The 19,798-nt window shown below is 43.4% G+C and overlaps 3 protein-coding genes across 4 annotated transcripts; 1 reads left to right on the top strand and 2 right to left on the bottom strand.

The window, feature by feature from the left end:
- Positions 1–948: 948 nt before the first annotated feature.
- LOC117374403 (linker for activation of T-cells family member 1-like) lies at positions 949–7,868 on the bottom strand. Of its 2 annotated transcripts, none has more exons than XM_055223437.1 (13): positions 7,611–7,868; positions 6,313–6,407; positions 5,969–6,011; positions 5,866–5,894; positions 5,536–5,593; positions 5,325–5,383; positions 4,566–4,592; positions 3,858–3,903; positions 3,717–3,781; positions 2,715–2,741; positions 2,488–2,577; positions 1,505–1,551; positions 949–1,420 (listed from the first exon to the last, which is right to left on the bottom strand). In XM_055223437.1, the coding sequence occupies exons 2-13, from the start codon at positions 6,401–6,403 to the stop codon at positions 1,394–1,396; spliced, it is 609 nt and encodes a 202-aa protein (XP_055079412.1). In that variant the 5' UTR covers positions 6,404–6,407; positions 7,611–7,868; the 3' UTR covers positions 949–1,393. The 2 variants fall into 2 exon arrangements, with proteins under 2 accessions (XP_055079412.1, XP_033826393.1); XM_033970502.2 differs by having other exon boundaries at positions 949–1,426.
- A 1,181-nt stretch (positions 7,869–9,049) lies between these two features.
- Positions 9,050–12,234, bottom strand: mettl23 (methyltransferase like 23). The gene is made up of 5 exons (XM_033970524.2): positions 11,975–12,234; positions 11,527–11,631; positions 10,885–11,206; positions 10,342–10,426; positions 9,050–10,197 (listed from the first exon to the last, which is right to left on the bottom strand). Exons 1-5 carry the CDS (start codon positions 12,077–12,079, stop codon positions 9,996–9,998), a joined length of 819 nt encoding a protein of 272 aa, XP_033826415.1. The 5' UTR covers positions 12,080–12,234; the 3' UTR covers positions 9,050–9,995.
- Positions 12,235–12,344: 110 nt separating this feature from the next.
- Positions 12,345–18,749, top strand: jmjd6 (jumonji domain containing 6, arginine demethylase and lysine hydroxylase). The gene is made up of 7 exons (XM_033970489.2): positions 12,345–12,511; positions 12,608–12,738; positions 14,008–14,396; positions 14,535–14,821; positions 15,703–15,838; positions 15,938–16,073; positions 18,595–18,749. The coding sequence occupies exons 2-7, from the start codon at positions 12,610–12,612 to the stop codon at positions 18,724–18,726; spliced, it is 1,209 nt and encodes a 402-aa protein (XP_033826380.1). The 5' UTR covers positions 12,345–12,511; positions 12,608–12,609; the 3' UTR covers positions 18,727–18,749.
- The last annotated feature ends 1,049 nt before the right edge of the window (positions 18,750–19,798 follow it).

The raw sequence follows: 19,798 nt of genomic DNA on the forward strand, positions 1-19,798 counted from the left end.
GTAAAAGCACTACTCAAGTACGAGTAACTTAAAGAGTAACTGTCAGGATGTAACATCTGATTTATAATTTTGGTGAATGTGACAAAATGTGAAATAAGTGATTTTCAAACAGACACAAAAATGATCCAAATAAAATCATATCTGAAGGAGCCAGAAACACTTCAGACTTACTCTAAAGAGAAACACAACTTTTACTCAAGTAACAGTACTGTTACACTGTACTATATATTGCTCAAGTAAGAGTAAGTATTCTGCTAGAAAAGTACCACTAATTAAAATACCTCCCTTTTAAAGAGGGTGTATTTTATTTCTATGGAGTATTAACTGTAACACATAACATTTACTGTAAATTTCAGACTTTTGAGCGCACCTGAATAAGCTAAATTTTAAAAGAAAATAAATTTTGTACATATATAAGCTGCAGGTTTTCATTTTTGTAACATGAGATATTTACACAAATATCTTTTTGTTTTTTGAGTTTTAATTTAAGACATGCTTTTTTCAAACAGTCTGAAAATCTGCAGCACTGCACCAACGCGGGATGGACACACCTGCATCTTTAGAAAATAAAACAGCACCGACACAGGCCATCTACTTTTATTTCCTCTGAAAGCTCCTGTCGTCTTTTTACATTGACTAAATTCTTCCCGCTGCTGCCGCCGACGTCGCACCATGGATTCATTGATGCTAACCTTACGTGCAGTGGCTCCATTTCCTTCTTTGAGTTAACTGAAAAGCTGCATCACTTTCATTTCTTTGTGTGTTTTCCATGATGAGGGTGTGGGCATGATGCACAAAATGACAGATCAAAATCAAAACTAGTGTATTCTTCAGCGCATAATTTCCCCCCACGTCTGTCTTACTTTTGCCTTTACTGTTAGAGAGTGCCCCCCGGTGGCCACTGGTAAAAATATATAAATTAGCCGCACCGTTGTATGGGCTGCGGGGTTCAAAGCGTGGGAAAAAAGTAGCAGCTTTTAGTCAGAAATTTACAGTAGATCCCCATGTTTGCTTTTATTGTTTTTAAAATGCTACTGGATATTGGCTCAAAACAACATATTGACACATTTCTCTGTGCTAAGTCACTCCCCCTTCAGAGCACTATCAACACAATCAGAGTACATCCCACTAATGAAACTACTGCACATCACATCAGGTTTGTCAAGTAGGTGTGTACAGTTTTGTATCATGTTTTGTATATTTGTGGAGATACCCTCTCTTTAAAAAGTTACTCGAGTACATGTATCTGAGTAAATGTATCCGAGTACTCCCTTCCTCCGCACACACACAGACGTTGCTCTTAAACATTTATTCACTTGGGCACAGCTCGTGTAAACAAACAGAAACAAAAAAGATTCTCAGGAAGTGTCAGAAAAAACTACAATCCGTCCCATCATGCACTGGGCTCCGCCTCCGACTTCTGAAACTACACAAACTTTATTTCAAATGACATTCAAGTAAAACATATGTGTCAGATGCCCTCCCTGTGTGTTTTTTGACTCACCGAGGGCTGGTTCACGTAGTCCCCCTCTTCATCACTGTCAGAGTGCTCTGAAAACAGACCGGAGTTAGACCAGGACTGAACCAGGACTGAACCAGGACTGAACCAGGACTGAACCAGGACTAAACCAGGACTGAACCAGGACTAAACCAGGACCGAACCAGGACTGAACCAGTACTGAACCAGGACTAAACCAGGACTGAACCAGGACTAAACCAGGACCGAACCAGGACCGAACCAGGACCGAACCAGGACTGAACCAGGACTGAACCAGGACTGAACCAGGACTATAAAAGGACTGAACCAGGGCTGAACCAGGACTGAACCAGGACTGAACCAGGTCTGAACCAGGACTGAACCAGGACTGAACCAGGACTGAACCAGGACTGAACCAGAACTGAACCAGGTCTGAACCAGGACTGAACCCGGACTGAACCAGGACTGAACCAGGACTGAACCCGGACTGAACCAGGTCTGAACCAGGACTAAACCAGAACTGAACCAGGACTGAACCAGGACTGAACCAGGTCTGAACCAGGACTGAACCAGGACTGAACCAGAACTCAACCAGGACTGAACCAGGTCTGAACCAGGACTGAACCAGGTCTGAACCAGGACTGAACCAGGACTGAACCAGTACTGAACCAGAACTAAACCAGAACTGAACCAGGACTGAACCAGGACTGAAACAGGACTGAGCCAGGTCTGAACCAGGACTGAACCAGGACTGAACCAGGACTGAATCAGGACTGAACCAGGACTGAACCAGGACTAAACCAGGACTGAACCAGGACTGAACCAGGACTGAACCAGGTCTGAACCAGGACTAAACCAGAACTCAACCAGAACTGAACCAAGACTGAACCAGGACTGAACCATGACTAAACCAGGACTAAACCAGGACTAAACCAGGACTGAACCATGACTGAATCAGGACTAAATCAGGTGTGCAGATAATTGTGTAAAGTTTAATAAAGTTTTGAAACCGCTTGAGTCTTGACTCTCATTGATGTCCAGCTGATCATGTGGCGAAACAAAGGAGCTCTCCGGGTCGCCCAAGTTCACATAGTTAGGTTCTGTAGAGAGAGAGAGAGAGAGAGAGAGAGAGAATAAATGAGAGCGAGAGAATGAAGTGTAGAAATATTTGACATAAATTCTTGAGTTTGTGAGAGTTTGAGTTTAAATGTGAGACAGAGAATGAGTCCAATCTGACCTGCGTCCTCGTCGCTGCCAACGCTCTCTGAAAAACACGAACAAGAGACACAAACTGAGACCGTCTTTGGGCTTGAGAAATGTCTCCACTTTCTGAAGATATTGTGAAAAAATAATTTGACTTTTGTTTATTTAAACTGACAGAAGACACTGAACTTTGGGCCAGTTTTTGCTTCATGTGGAGAAACCCAGTGAGTATCATAGCAACAAAAGAGCCAATCAGGAAGGAAGATGTTGAAGGTAACGCCCCTGCCCTTAGCAACGCTTAGCAACGTCAATCAAACCTATTGCTAACACCTCGACGAAAGAAGGCACCTGATTTGTGTATAGTTAATGTTCATATTTGGATGTACGACACAATAGCAAAATAAAAACCCTGGGATCACGTAGAGCAGGTTAATATGAACAAAAAGACGAGTCTAACAGCAGCAGTTACAGAGAGAAGGGCCACAGTTTTGGAATTGAAGCCAGAGTCAATGGAGCCAAATCGCGCCCATGCTCACTTCCTGTTTGGAACGTGGCAGCTAGCAGGTTAGCTACACCCATTTATATATACAGTCTGTGCTCGCAGGTTAACACTGTCCATTTATATACACAGTCTATGCTAGCAGGTTAGCGCTGTCCATTTATATACATAGTCTATGCTAGCAGGTTAGCGCTGTCCATTTATATATATAGTCTATGCTAGCAGGTTAGCGCTGTCCATTTATATATATAGTCTATGCTAGCAGGTTAGCGCTGTCCATTTATATATATAGTCTATGCTAGCAGGTTAGCGCTGTCCATTTATATATATAGTCTATGCTAGCAGGTTAGCACTGTATTTATATTTACAGTCTGTGGGCCATACGTCAGAAGAGTTTAATACATTTAACATGAGACTGGGCCTGGTTTAACTCTACATTCACATGAGCATGAACTGTTAGCAAAAGTACTGTTAAAACTACAAATACTTTTACTGCACCTGCCCTCTGAGATCTGACCTTTGACCTGAGGCACTGACCTGAGCTGGTGGTGGATGTGCGATTGATTTTGGCCACAGGGGGTGCTGTTTCGGGGAGCACCACTCTGATGAAAAAGAAGCAAAAACAAAAGTAAAAGTACTGTTACTTCAAAAATACTGGAGTATGAGTAGAGTACTCACATGTATCCAGGGTCAGGGACTTCCTCCTCACTGTCTGCACACGGCCCTGAGAGAGAGAAGGAGATGGGCGAAGGAGAGAGAGCGAGAAGAGGGAGGGGAAGAGAGAGAGGAATGTAGAGCGAGAGAGAGAAGAGAGAGGAGGAGAGGGAAAGAGAGAACGTAATATAGAGAGAAAGAGAAGAGAGAGGTGGAGGGGGGTAAGAGAGAGAGAAGAGAGCATGAGAGAGAAGGAGGTGGATAGAGAGAAGAGAGAGGGGAATGGGGAAAGAGAGAGAAGAGAGGAGGAAGAGAGAGAGGGGAAGGTGGGGAGAGAGCAAGGGAAGAGAGAAATGGATGAGGAGGAGGAAAAGCAGAGTGGCGAGAAAGAGAGAGGGAGAGAGGTGGGAGAGAGGAGGAGGAGAGAGAGAAAGCGAAGAGACAGGATGAAAGTTGAGGAAAAGAGGAAAGGGGAGAGAGGAAACAGAGAGAGAAGAGGAGAGATTAAAGGAAGAAAGAGAGGAAGGGGAGAGAAAGAGAGTGACACAGAGCAAGAGGGAGATTTGTGTTTTTGTTGCAAATGAAGATCCACCTGAGCTTATCTTTATCTAAGTCACATGACCCATATGTTTAGTCACATGACCCATATGTTTAGTCACATGACCCATATGTTTAGTCACATGACCTGTACTTTTAGTCAGAAAATATGATAGAATAAATGTCTTTATTCACCTGTGTTCTCGTAGCTGTTGTTGCTCTCTGTAAAAACACAAACTGTTACTTTTTTTGTAGATCCATGAATCGAACCAGAGACCTCCTCACTGTGGGGCAGTATATAATATAACCACTCTGCCACTCAGAGCAGTATTCTGTGTACTTTTGTACTTATACAATCACTCAAGGATTTACTGCAGAGTTTTTGTATTCAGGCTTAAGTATCACAGCCCCTAACATTTTATGTAGTAGAAATAGCAGTATTTGCTGTAGTAGAAATAGTGGTAGCAGTATTAATAATAGTAATAGCAGTAGTAGTAGGAGCAGTAGTACTATTAGTAATTGTAGTAGTAACTGTAGCAGCAGTAGTAGTAGCACTATTCGATGTAGTAGCAGTAGTAGAAGTAGCAGTATTAGTAAAAGCAGTAATAGTAGCAATAGTAATACTAGTAATAGTAGCAGTAGTAGCAGTAGTAGCAGTAATAGTAGTAGTAGCACCAACAGTAGTAGTAGCAGTAGGAGTAGTAGTAATACTAGTCATAGTAGTAGCAGCAGCAGAAGTAATAGCAGTAATAGCAGTAATAGCAGTAGAAGTAGTAGTAGCAGTAGTAGTAGCAGTAATAGTAGTAGCAACAGTAGTAGCACTAGTAGTAGTAGCAGTACTAGCAGTAGTAGCAGTGGGAGTAGTAGTAGTAATAGTAGCAGCAACAGCAGTAGTCGCAGTAGAAGCAGTAGTAGCACTAGTAGTAGCAGTAGTAGTAGCAGTGGGAGTAGTACCTGTCTCTGTGGGGGTGACGGAAGGACGTGCGGGTCTCTGAGACCCCTCCCCTGAAAAACTGAAAAAAATGGTAAAAATAAAAATTATAATCTTTTAAAATTATTCTTTAGTAGCAGTACTGCAGTAGTGACTGTAACACTGTAGTAGTAGTAGTAGTAGTAGTAGTACTGTAGTATTAGGTGTTGTAGTAGACATATTTGCTGTACTCACTGAGGAGAGAGGAGATTTGATGGAGGATGGACATAGTTCTGGTGTACAGAGTACTGCACTGAAATATACAAGAAACAGTAAGTGAGTAGTAGTAGCACTAGTAGTGTTAGTGCTAGTAGCAGCAGCAGCAGTAGTAATAGTAGCAGTAGTATTAGCAGTAGCAGCAGTAGTAGTAGCAGTAGTAGTAATAGCAGTAGCAGTAGCAGTAGCAGTAGCAGCAGCAGCCGTAGTAGTAGTAGTAGCAGTAGCAGTAGCAGTAGTAGTAGTAGCAGTAGTAGCATTAGTAGAGGCGGTAGCAGTAGCAATATTAGTAGAAGGAGTAGTAATCACTAGGTCTGTTCATCAGGAATTGTGATGACCTTAAACAAAACACAAACAGTTAATTAAAGTTTTATTTTCACAAATAAATAAACAAAATAAAGTTTAAACTGACGGGATGTATGTGTCCTCTGACGTGCGGGTCTGACGGATTGAAACTACACAAAACAAAACACATTAGAACCACCATTAGACCTGGTTTAGACCTGGTTTAGATCTGGTATAGTCATGATTTAGTCCTGGTTTAGTCCTGATTTAGTTCTGGTTTAGTCTTGGTTTAGTCCTTATTTAATCCTGATTTAGTCCTGGTTTAGTCCTGATTTAGTTCTGGTTTAGTCTTGGTTTAGTCCTTATTTAATCCTGATTTAGTCCTGGTTTAGTCCTGATTTAGTCTTGGTTTAGTCCTTATTTAATCCTGATTTAGTCCAGGTTTAGTTCTTGTTTAGTCCAGGTTTATACCCATGGGTCTCTTGTAGCAGTGCAAACAGAGGGAGGACAGCAGAGCCAGACACACCAGGAGGACCAGAGCCGTGAGGAGTAGAACCAGCATCCTCCTGCAGAACATGCAACATGGTAACCCACGGCAACACACATTAACACATGTTAACACACGGCAACACACAGTAACACATGGCAACACATGGTAACCCACAGTAACTAGTCTATTCATACTTTGCAGGTGAGGTCATTAACACTCCCTGGGGGCGTCATGCTAACCAGAGGCACTACTCTGTCAGAAGCTCTATTAGAGTTTAACCTGAGTTTTGTTTTAAAACAATCTGACCATAAAGAACTGACTTATCTGAAGTGCAAAAGGTGAGCTGATTTGCGCTGTTAAACAAGTCCCTCTTAAATAACATTACAGTCACGTGCTAGCTAGCATTAGCCAACAGTTTTTCAGTTAGTCACTCTCACCTTTTAGTTGAAAATCAAACTCTTAAACAGGACCATGAACGCTCAGATTGATCACAGGAAACTGAAAATGTGCTCTTTAAATCACATTGGGGCTTTTTCAAGAGTTTTCAGACTTAATCTTAAAACTTTTTTGTCAGTGTTTGCTAATGTGTGCATTGAGTCTCCATGGAAAATGATAAGCATTCTGCCATAAACATACATGTAGAACACCCCCAGTGTGAATTTGTCTGGGTTCTGCCCGAGGTCAACATGTCTGCTGCGATGGGACATTCTTTAAGTGGTGCCTTTCCGCAGATCTGAACTGTAACGTTGCTTGTTGGTGTTTCCCACTTGTCTCAATGGAGATGGATGCCTTAAGACAATATCATCTCCATGGAGACAAGGAAGTGCACAGCAGACCTTCCCATAAAAGTTACGTAGTACAGCCTTAAAATTAATATGACGTGTTTGTGGGGACTAATAATGAGAAATGAGAGAGATTTGTGTGTCAGATGCCCTTCCCATGTATCAGATGCCCTCCCTGTGTGTCAGATGCCCTCCCTGTGTGTCAGATGCCCTCCCCATGTATCAGATGCCCTCCCCATGTGTCAGACGCCCTCCTCGTGTGTCAGATGCCCTCCCTGTGTGTTAGATGCCCTTCCCGTGTGTCCATGGGGTCTTATTCTGTGAGAAAGGTGCTAGCTTTGACCTCTACAGACATGTTCTGAAGTACTTGAGCTTCTTGGGTGAGTTTAAAGTTCAGATTTCAGTCTCTCAGTTGTGAACGCTGTCTCTCGCATTTCAAATCCACTGTCATTTCTTCCAGTAACTATTCTCATGTTGCATACAGTGAGTTCACTGACCTGAGTCCGGACTACAGGTGGTCTAGAACTGGTCTTGGTCTGGTCCTGGTCTGGTCCTGGTCCACACCCAATCAAGACCTGGTTTCGGCCCAGTTTAGAACCGGTTTAGGCCCGGTTTAGACCCAGTTTAGTCCTGATAAAGTTCTAGCTCAGATCACAAGGCACAAAATGACGATTTTGAGGTTTCATCGAAAAACAACCGCTTCCTGTGAGTCAGCAGCAGCCAATCAGACAGCTTCGTTTGGAGAGCAGGTCTGAACCAAGTCTAACCCAGGACTAAAGAAGGCCCTAAACCAGGACTAAACCAAGTCTAACCCTGGGCTTAAACCAGGTCTGACAGAGGGCTAACCCAGACCTAAAGGACCTAAACCAGGACTTAATCAGCACTAAACTAGGTCTAAACCAGGTCTAACCTAGAACTGAACCAGGACTAACCAATTCTAAAACAGTGCTGAACGAGGAGCTACACCAGGACTTAACCAGCACTAAACTAGATCTAAACCAGAACCAAGACTAAAACGGGTTTAAATTAGGTCTAATCTGTGTTAAACCAAGTCCAAACTAGGTCCCACTTAACGTGGAGTAAATTCGGACTGAATCAGGACTAAAGCAGGTCTAAAATGGGACTAAAACAGGACAAAAGCAGGTCTAAAATGAGAATAAACCAGGACAAAAGCAGGTCTAAAATGGGACTAAACCAAGACTAAACCAGGACTTAAGCAGGTCTAAACAGTTTCACGTCTCTAGTTTTATCAGATTAAGTCTTTTCCTGCAGTTTGACATGAGCTTAAACTTAAATATGATTTTTTCAAAGTGACCTGACAGTGTGGTGTTTCAATTTAAATAAATCCAATACTTTATCTGCTCAAAATAAAAACATAATAAAAAGATAAAGGTCTGTGGTCTTCTTGGTGTAAAAACGTTCCAAGTCTCACAGGCGTTTTACAGTGTGAGCGTGAGTGGGAGTTTAACGGTAAAACTCTGTCACCTTCTACAGGAAACCACAGACACACTGCACCTCCTCCACATCCTGAAGAACCAGGTCTGAACCGGGCCTAAACCAGGTCTAAACCAGGTCTAAACTGGGTCTGAACCAGATCTGAACCAGGTCTGAACCAGAACTAAACCAGGACTAAACCAGGTCTAAACCAGGTCTAAACTAGATCTGAACCAGGTCTGAACCCGGACTAAACCAGGTCTGAACCAGGTCTAAATCAGGCCTGAACCAAGTCTGAACCAGGTCTAAAGCAGGTCTAAACCAGGTCTGAACTGGGACTAAACCAGGTCTGAACCAGATTAGGATTAGCTGTGTTTTGCAGTCATTGTAAAACAGCCACTTCTCAAAATCTCCATAGTTTGATGGTTTATTCATTTTGAATAAAATACATAAAATCACATAAAAAACAATGGATACTCACTAATGTCATCAACATTCTCTGGGGGTGTAATGCTAACTGTAGGCACTGTGTTGTCTGAAGCTCTGTTAGACTTTAACCTTTCCTTTGTTTTAACACAATCTGAGCATAAATAACTGATTTATCTGAACTAAACAGGTGAGCTGATTTGTGCTGTTAAACAAGTCCCACTCAAATAATATTACATTAGCCCAAAGTTCTGCAGTGAGTCACTCTCACCTTTTTGTGTAAAATCAAACAAACAGGACCATGAACGCTTGGATTGATCACAAGAAAATGAGCTCTTTAAATCACTTTGGGATTTTCATTTCGTTAAAAAAAAAGTAAATACAGTGTTTTTTTTTTTAACTTTTTTAAAAGTTTTTAAAATATAAAAAAGCAATGTCTCCCATAACACATCCATGTTTAACATTTATAAATCAACTTTAGACAAGAATACAAACAACAAACAAAGCAAGAAATGAAAAATAAATAAGTAAATAAAAACAAAAAAAGAATTCTAACAGAACTAAATACCTGCACAGTTGTGTCAATATTTATCTATTATGGTGGTCTTAAACTGAATTAGTCCGTGTATGCTGCAGACGGAGGAGTGAACCCTTTCCTGAGCTTCACACCACTGAAAAAATGTAAAAGCCGCCCTCTTGAGATCCTGGATTTGCAAATATTTGAAAAAATCTTTATTATCTATATTGAATTTTTGTCTTAATTGATCAAATGCAGCAAATATTTTGTTACTGAACAGATCTGCTATAGAGTGAATGTAGGAATGTCTTATCAGACAATAATTTCTGCCCCAGACACAGGGAGAACATGCAAACTGCACACAGAAGGGCCCGGGAGTTCTGGGGACCTTCTGCCTGTGAGGTGAGACTCACCAGCTATCTGTGTACTTCCTCTGCACCGTCCTGTGTGTTTTGGTTTGTTCAGTTCAAATGCAGCAGTGAGTAAGGGGGAGGAGATTGCAACATCACATGCTGTTGTCATCAGTGTGCTGTTGCTGTAAAGACCACCTGCCGTCGCCAGGGGTGATGACCATCATCTGGATGCTATGGTTTCCAGGGAGACGAGACCCAGCCAGCTCCGGTTTATCAGCCTCAAACACCCCAAGAGGAACCAATTCACAAGCCATCCTCCAGCGAGAGAGAAGGAGCTCCAGAGACCAGTCTGAGCTGAAGAACAAGAGACAGGGATGAGAGGAGGAGAAGGGAGAGGGGAGAGGAGAGAGGAGAGAGGGAAGAGAAGAGAGAGAGAGGAGAAAGGGGAGAGAGGTGAAGGAGAGAGAAGTGCATTTCCTGCAATGCCCTGGGCCTGACCTTCTGACTTGGTAGGTGGTCCAGAACTGAGTGAGAGGGTTTTTCCGGAAGAGGAACGACACCGTCACCAGAACACTCTCGAAGTCTGGAGGAAAAAATGTAGCAAATTCATCTCAGGGAAATCTCGCTGTGGTCCAGATTCAAGACAAACACTGCGCTCAGACCACAAACTGTATATATAAATGGACATAGCTAACATGCTAATCTCATTAGCAACAGCGTTAGCAACTCTTCACTCTCTGGTTGCTGTGATACTCACTGTCAGAATTCCAAATATGGAACCTGGCTCTAGATTACCCGTTATAACTGTTGACCTGGAGTCAAGCACTGTAGGTAATGTCACTCCCTCAGAATACTTGTTCATACAGTCTATGGCTTTATAACTGTAAATATTGGTCTCTGCTAGAAATTTAAAGCTAATGGCCAATATGCTAAAAAGTACAAATATTGGCCCAATATACTGTCTATCTCTTGTCTGAACTCAGCGTAAAGTGTTCTCACAGGGTTAGTAGTAATTTATGAATAATGTAGTTTAAATTGTACCTTGAGGATCATAGAAGACGTCTGATCCGAGGACTAGGTCAACTTTGGGCAGAGACAGAAGACGAGGAGAGATGTGTCCCCAACTGAGACCCACGACTTGTACAACCTCTGACCTCTGTCCCAGGTTGGGTGTGACCTCTGACCTCTGCCCCAGGGCTTGTACGACCTCTGACTTCTGCCCTGCTGTGACCTTTAACCTGTTGGTGTGGCAAGAGCGGGCACAATTCTTGAGACACTGAGGAAGTTCTGCAGAATCTGAGAGCAGAACGGAGGAACCGAGAAGAGAAGCCACCACCCCAGGAAGAGACACGCCTGCTCCTAACTGAGAGAGAACAGGACTGAACCAGGACTAAACCAGGACTGAACCAGGACAGAACTAGGAACAGTGTAAACATACAAGAAGGGATTAAAAACATCTTAATGTTTATTTCACCATTCTCACCACAATAGTGATTTTTTTTTTTTTTTTTTAAATATCATATAGTTTGAAGCCCAACTTGTGTGAACAACCATTGCCATGTATTCCTTTTTTATGAATAAAGTAATAATTTTGAGTAACTGACAGAAACTCAAAATGAGTACTTTGAGTATGTACTTTTGGTAGATGTATTTAGTTAGATCCCAATACTGTCCAGGACGCACCTCTAGGACAGTCTTGTTCTTCAACTCTCGTCTTCGATTCCACAGAAACTGGGCCAGAACCACGGCACAGGGCCACACGTACATCCCGAACTGAGGGTCCAAAACCTGCAGAGACATGAAACAAATATACAAAACAATTTCTATCAGTGAAGTATCCCACTGAGACATTTGACCCTCAGTCTAATACTACAGGGACAGAGGAGGATGGGAGGGCATCTGACAGACAGGGATACAGGAAAATGGGAGGGCATCTGACACAAATGTTCTGCTATTTAGGATTAGGTAAAGATAACTATGCTAAACTTTTGCTTATACTTAGACATTTATTCAGACCAAACGCCATTACAATCTTTATTTGTAAGACAGCAGTTTTGATATAGTTAGTTCAATGCTTAAAATTACTGATAAGTCGCATAAAAACATGAAATCTTTCACACAGAAAATTCACCTCTGGGATGGTCACGCTCAAAGATTCCTCTGAGTTTTCATCGTCATCTTTAAACGTAAAAACTTTAAACGCTAAACTCGAGGATTCTGCTTCACTTCCGGCCATAATGTCTCTGAAAATGGGATTTTTAAAAAAGTCGCATTTTGAGATCGTTTCGTTGGTTCTTTCACTGTGGAGAACACGCTGAAATCCACTTCCGCCTTCAGTCCATAACAAAAGAAAGGGGCGGTCCACAGCCAATCAGAGCCTGGCGGGAAGCGTCCTGTCCAATCAATATGCGGACCACTCGAGACAGCAACCAATCAGCGGCTTAGTTTTTCAGAGGGGCGGGAGTCTGTGCTGTCAAACTGTTACAGAAGCATTTTGTACCAAGCTAACTGTGCTAACGGCGCTACTCTCCGGTGTTTTATCACAGTTTAACCGGAGCAGCGCCCGTAAAAGTGTCCACACACAGGGGGAGCGGTACAAACGAGCCATACAGAGCCGTATCACCGGGGTTTGGGCTTTAAAAGGAGCCGGGAGTGTTGGTAAAAGCCGGTAAGGAGCCAGGCTAGTGCGGCTAAATGCAGTGTCTCGGCGCAGTGTAGCTTCAGAGGCTAACCGTGCTAACTGTGAGCTCTTTAAACCGAACAGAAATGAACCACAAAAGTAAGAAGCGGATCAAAGAAGCCAAGAAGAGCGCCAGGCCCGAGCTCAAGGACTCCGCGGACTGGATCAAACACGGGTACCACGACAGCTTCGACCTGTCGCATCGGAGCGTGAAGGTACGGTCCCCGGGAAAGGTGCGAGGAAAGCGGGGAGAGACACGGTCCGGGGCCAGGGAGTTAAGCTAACAGGGCTAACCTGGCTAACGTGCCGGAAGAGTGCGGATCTGCACGTACGCGATGGACCATAATAAAACCAGGATATTTTTTATTAAACAGCATAAATTCAGGATTATATTAAACTATGTATGTGTATTTCTACCCGAAGTGCATACATGTTTAATTTGTGACTTAATGGCATAAAACAGATGTAGTATGATGTATTTGAAAGTAGAATTCAATAGTTTTCTTAATATTACCGCTGTACAAGCCTTGAATAGTGTTAAGTAATGATTTCTAACCAGTTAAACTATAACTGACACGTTTGAACATTAAGTGTATATTAAAGTTAGTGTTAACTTTGGAGTTGCACAATCCAGCTCTATAAATACACCACACACCTACGTCCATTTCAGTCTGCCTAACCTCCTGGAACCCTGGCTAGTATAGTATAGTTTATTTATTTTCCATACTACATAAAATTCAAGGTTTACATATGTAATAATAGACTGTATAAAAACTGCACTCCTAGTATTATTAGTATAGTAGTATAGTACTATTTCTGCGTAAATAGTAGTTTTTGCATGATCTCCCCCTGCAGGTGTAGTTTTGAGAGTACAATATTGAGATACGAAATAGCTTTGTGAGCCTTTGCCACACCTGATCGGCAGCACATGTCTTTAGTCTGTGAAGAATTTCTTTAGTCGACTACAACATGAATAACTACTCTGCACTTATTGTCTATAGTTTGAAACTTTAAACTGTTATTTTGTTTAGTATTTATAATATGAACAATAGGATATCCAGGTGTGAAATAAGTCCAAAATGTGCGACTGTAAACGCTGGCCGCATTTCAGGCTTTGATCCACCAGTTATAATCTGTATAATCTGTTTTGGATGCTCCGAACATCTTAAACAAAGTCTGAAGGACTCTCGGTGCCTTCGTACCCTCTGCAGAATCTGTGGAAATCATTGGGGTTGACCATAATAAAAACACTTTCTTTAGAATGTAATAGAATGTGATTTTCAGCATTAAATGGTAGTAACTTCTTTTATATTCCCATGTGGCCTAATATCTGTGTAATCCCTCAGTCATCCAGGTAGGTTCCATAATGGTCCATGGCCCTACTTTTGTTATTATTGTAACTTTTCATGTTTGGTGAAGTGCCAGTTGTACAGGCCTCTTCACATTATTCCTCCTCATACTAGTCTATTATTGTATGTTACCAGGACAATGTGGAGCGAGTTGACGCGTCGCGCCTGTCCCCAGAGGAGTTCATCTTGAGGTTCGAACGGCCATATAAACCCGTAGTACTGCTGAACTGTCAGGAGGCATGGCCCGCCAAAGAGAAGTGGACTCTGGAACGTCTCAAACGAAAATACCGCAACCAGAAGTTCAAATGTGGTGAGGACAACGACGGCTACTCTGTGAAGATGAAAATGAAGTACTACGTAGAGTACCTGGAGAGCACGCGAGACGACAGCCCGCTCTACATCTTCGACAGCAGCTATGGAGAACATGCCAAGAGGAGGAAGCTACTCGACGATTACACTGTCCCGGTGTTCTTCACCGATGATCTGTTCCAGTTTGCAGGGGAGAAACGAAGACCGCCATACAGGTTAATGTCCCCTTGTGTCAGATGCCCTCCCTGTCTGTGTCAGATGCCCTCCCATCCCATACTCTACTATCTGTAAAGAAATGATCTTGTCTTTCTTATGGTTCAGTCCCCAGTTCAGTCCTGGTTTCTGTCTCTCAGGTGGTTTGTGATGGGTCCTTCTCGCTCGGGAACTGGGATCCACATTGATCCTTTGGGAACGTCAGCCTGGAACGCTCTAGTGCAGGGACACAAGCGCTGGTGTCTGTTCCCAACGCATACGCCGCGAGAGCTGATCAAAGTGACGCGCGACGATGGAGGGAATCAACAGGATGAAGCCATCACCTGGTTCAATGTCATCTACCCCCGAACGCAAGAGCCAACATGGCCACCCGAGTTCAGACCATTGGAGATCCTGCAGAAGCCCGGGGAGACCGTATTTGTGCCAGGTAAGGGAGGAGATAGGAGAGGGAGGGAGGAGATAGGAGAGGGAGGGAGGAGATAGGAGAGGGAGGGAGGAGATAGGAGAGGGAGGGAGGAGATAGGAGAGGGAGGGAGGAGATAGGAGAGGGAGGGAGGAGATAGGAGAGGGAGGGAGGAGATAGGAGAGGGAGGGATGGAGGGATGAATGGCGGGATGAATGGAGGGATGAACGGAGGGAGGGATGAAGGAGCAGGGAGAAGAGGAGAGCAGGGAGAAGAGGAGAGCAGGGAGAAGAGGAGAGCAGGGAGAAGAGGAGAGCAGGGAGAAGAGGAGAGCAGGGAGAAGAGGAGAGCAGGGAGAAGAGGAGAGCAGGGAGAAGAGGAGAGCAGGGAGAAGAGGAGAGCAGGGAGAAGAGGAGAGCAGGGAGAAGAGGAGAGCAGGGAGAAGAGGAGAGCAGGGAGAAGAGGAGAGCAGGGAGAAGAGGAGAGCAGGGAGAAGAGGAGAGCAGGGAGAAGAGGAGAGCAGGGAATGCAGCAGCATTCTGCCTGAATGTAGACTCACTGCTGTCCAGGTTGCATTTTTATTATTAGTTGCTTTCTCCTTTCCTCACATTTGCAAAAGGGGGCAGTATTGGGCCACTATAGTTAAATCCCATCTGAACTCTGCCCCTGAGGCTTTGTTTTGAATGTGATAATGTGACAGACACTGACCCACATTTAAGCTCATTAACTGACTGACTAACTGAGCTCATTAAGCCAAAAAGATCCAGGAATTATCCCGCACCTGCTTATAGTAATCTACTGTATACAGCGCCCCCTTCAAAGTAAAAGCACACACATGTACCGGTGAAGTGTCACTATCACATATACATGCACAGGTGAATATCCCTGTCTCTTGTCTTCTGCAGGTGGGTGGTGGCATGTGGTGCTAAACTTGGACACTACGATCGCTGTAACGCAGAATTTTGCGAGCTCTACAAACTTCCCCATCGTTTGGCACAAAACTGTCAGAGGCCGACCCAAACTGTCCCGAAAGTGGTACAGGTAAGTACTACTATTACTAGTACTACTACTATTGATAATAGTGGTGGATGGTATTACTATGTTTAGTTCTGGCTCAGTCCTGGCTCTCGGTCTCTGTAGGATCCTTAAACAGGAGCGTCCAGACTTGGCAGCTCTCGCAGACAGAGTGGATCTTCAAGAGTCAACAGGAATCGCCTCAGACAGCTCCAGCGACTCCTCATCTTCCTCCTCCTCATCCTCAGACTCCGACACGGATGTGAGTTTGACACACACACTCACACAGATCTTTAAATATTTATTCATTTTAGCTTGACTCTGCAAAAATCTCAGAGAGACTTGGACAAGAAGTAGTGATGCTAACAGTGAGCTAGCCATTTCCTTTTGTGCACAGAGCCAGTAGAACTGAGCTGAACTAAAGCACCGCAGTTTTAAAATGCCTTGGTATCTAAACCTTTGGATGGGCTTCTGACTATGACAGAGCTCATTTCTATGTCTGTGTAAAAGCAGCACTCGTCACAGCCTTGGGTTCATGAAGGATTATTATGGTTGTTATATTCACCCATCAGAGCACAAATCATGAAGAAGCTTATTTCAGTCCATGTGTCTATACGAGCACATAGACCCAGAGGTGAGGAAGTCATGACTGGTACTCGATTTAGACTTGAGTCAGTTTTGACACTTGACCTTATAAAAAAGACTCAGACTTGACTTGGACTGAGCTCTTTTCTCTAAACAGTTGATACTTTTGGTGCTTGGTTTGGTGTAAAATAAATTGTGTTACTTTAAAGTCATGAAACAAACTATCCAATATAGCAATTTATTTGCATTTTAAAGACTTGAGATTACTTGAAGCTCAAAGCAGTGGACTTGGGTTCTACTTGGACTTGTGGGTCTTTGACTTGGGACTTGACTTGGATTTGAGGTCAAAGATTTGAGATTTACTTGAGACTTGCAAAACAAGGATTTGGTCCCACCTCTGCATAGGCAAAGCAAGGCAAGGCAAGTTTATTTGTATAGCACAATTGGTACACAAAGTAATTCATGCTTTACAGAATAAGAAAGACATTGAAATCACAATGCAAACAAATCAAAACATAATCATAAAATTTAAATTAAAAGTGAAGAGGCAAAATATTAACCTTTCAGTCATATACATAGCTAAACAGAACCGTTTAGATCCTGGATTTAAACATCGTCAAAGTAGAGGCCTGTCTCACATCTTCAGGAAGACGGTTCGAGGTTTTAGCTGCATAAAACTAAAATGCTGATTTCCCATGGTTAGTCCCTGCTTTAGTCCCTGCTTTAGTCCCTGCTTTAGTCCCTGCTTTAGTCCCTGCTTTAGTCCCTGCTTTAGTCCCTGCTTTAGTCCCTACTCTGGCTACCAGCAGGAGGCCAGTCCATGAGGTCCTCAGAGTGTACTTTGCTTGTGTACAAATCTCTCCATGGCCTAGCAGCAGAGGTGTTTTAAAGTCCATTCTCTGAGCCATACGAAGCCAGTGTAGAGACCTGAGAACAGGACTTATGTGCTTGTACTTCCTGGTTCTAGTCAGGGCCTGAGCAGCAGTGTTCTGGATGTACTGCAGCTGTCTTAAGGCTCTTTTGGAGAGGCCGGTGAACAGGCCATCACAGTAGTCTAATCTACTGGAGACAAAAGCATGGATAAGTCTAAGATGAGCATAAACCTAATCACTTAACCAAAGACCAGTACATCACATACATCTTTACGTAAAAGGTCCCTTATTTTAGTTGAGTTTTATCAAATATGAACCTCCATGGAATCCTTCCATAGCGTGGTGTTCTACAGGGGTTAGAGAGTGTAAATCTCACATTGATGTCACAGATGGATCATATGAGGTCCCTCTGATTCTATGGTGTTTAAGGCGGTCATGAGACGAGAGCAGATAAACTCTAGTACAAGTATTTATACGTGACCAGTTCACCTTGAAAGTACATGATCACACATACTTTACAGAGTGCATCAGTCTGAACCTCAGAGGCTGACAGGGCAGAATGGCGCCTATGTTAATAATAACAATTTACATTACATGCATTATATTTATAATGCACTTTACATTTCAAAAGTGTGAGATGTTTCTGTCAGTGTGCTTCAGGGCAGCTGTGGAACCTCCAGTACTATTTCTTTCATGCAATAAAGTAAAACGGATCTATTGTATAAGCAGCTTTTCAGGTCAAAATAAGTCCTCTGTTACAATTATAAAGATTTTCTTGTCCTGAATGAATTTATAAGTGCAATTCCTGATTCTCAGACATCAACTTCAATTCACTTTCTATGTAAAAACTGTCACCCCTCTCTCTGTAACTACTGCTGTCAGTCATTTTGGTCTTAAAATGTTCGTATTACCCTCTCTACATGATCCTTTGATTTTAATTTCACTATTTTGTTTGAAATCAAGATATGAACATTAATAACAGACAAACGAGGTGCTTTCTTTCCCCGAGGTTGGTCCCGCTAGTGTTAGCAACAGGTTTGATTGACAGCGTTGTTAAGTGCCTGCCCCAAGCCAAACTGGCAGTGTGGGTGGGAACGGCCGTTACCTTAAACAGCCTCGCTCCTAATTAGCTCTTTGGTTGCTATGATACGCCAAACATGGGCCTTGGCTCCAGATTAGCTGCTATAACTGCTCGTCTCGGTGAGCCTCATTTCGAGCTGAACGCTGTGGGTGACATCACACTCCCTCCGTCACTTCTTTATAGTTACAGTACGTACAGTCTATGATGTTCCCTCTCTTAATGCGTGTTCTTGTCTGTATTTTTAGGGTGGCTCAGGCTCAGAGAGTGAGTCCATGTCTCACAGACGGAAAAAGCGCCGCACCTGCAGCTCCATGGCCAACGGAGACAACTGCCTCCAGGACGACTGTGTGAGCAAAGAACGCTCCTCCTCACGGTGACCATGCCCACAAATACATCTGACCACGCCCACAAATACACCTGACCCCTCCAACACCTGAACGAAGTTCCTGCCCCTGCCTAACACCTGTCTCCAGGATGACTGTATGAGCAAAGAACAGAACTCTTGATGGTGACCACGCCCACAGACACACCTGTCCACAGCCCCTACCACCTCACCTGAATTCAGCTCTTCTCTCAGTACACAGCTGCCTCCAGGAGAACGGTTAATAAGTGTCGGGTTTGGAGGGATGGTCTGGTGTGATTGGTCATTCAAAGATCTATTATTTGGGGGGTAGTTAACATGTTGCCGAACTAACTTTACAAATAAATGTCACCAACAGCCTGATTTTAACTCATACCATAAAATAAAACATAAAACAGTGACAAATATCACATTTTAGGCCTGTTCATAGCAACAGAAGCTAACACGTTACAATGGCAGCCAGAGCTATGTGATCACTTCCGCCCCCCCAGACCTATCAGCATTAACCCTGGACAACTGCATGAGCAAGGAAGTGAGCTCCTTGCAGTGACCACACGCACACCTAAATGAAGCTCCTCCTACAGACCCAAATGAACCCCCCCTCCTGAACAAAGCTCCTCCCACATGTGAACGCTGCTCCTCCCACAGACACACCTGACCCCTCCCACATGTGAACGCTGCTCCTCCCACAGACACACCTGAGCGTTGCTCCTCAAGGCGTCTCATTTATAAAGCTTGCATACAAAAAGTTTGCGTACTCCACTTTCCATGTTCAGCTGGTGATCTATCACTAGAACTATATGTGAAAATGAGCTCCAATCCAAAATGTCTGGACTTTGGGCGTTGGTGCCTTCAGAGACGAGACACAAGATCTGAGCTCAGAGCTCAGAGACCAGAAGTGGGTTTGAGAACATTAGGGTTTTATCTGTACTTATAGGTTTAGTGAGAATTCCACATTAAGCTTTGTAAATGAGACGTCTGCCCCTGTTGGTTCCTAGTGGCTCCTAGCGGCTCCTGACCCCTCCTGGTGGCTCCTCAGTCTCGCCGCTTCTTTTGAACTAGAGCAAACATTTGAGTAGAGATGTTAG

The sequence above is a fragment of the Periophthalmus magnuspinnatus genome, chromosome 8, assembly GCF_009829125.3.
Source record: "Periophthalmus magnuspinnatus isolate fPerMag1 chromosome 8, fPerMag1.2.pri, whole genome shotgun sequence".
In the NCBI taxonomy this organism is placed as follows: domain Eukaryota; kingdom Metazoa; phylum Chordata; class Actinopteri; order Gobiiformes; family Gobiidae; genus Periophthalmus; species Periophthalmus magnuspinnatus.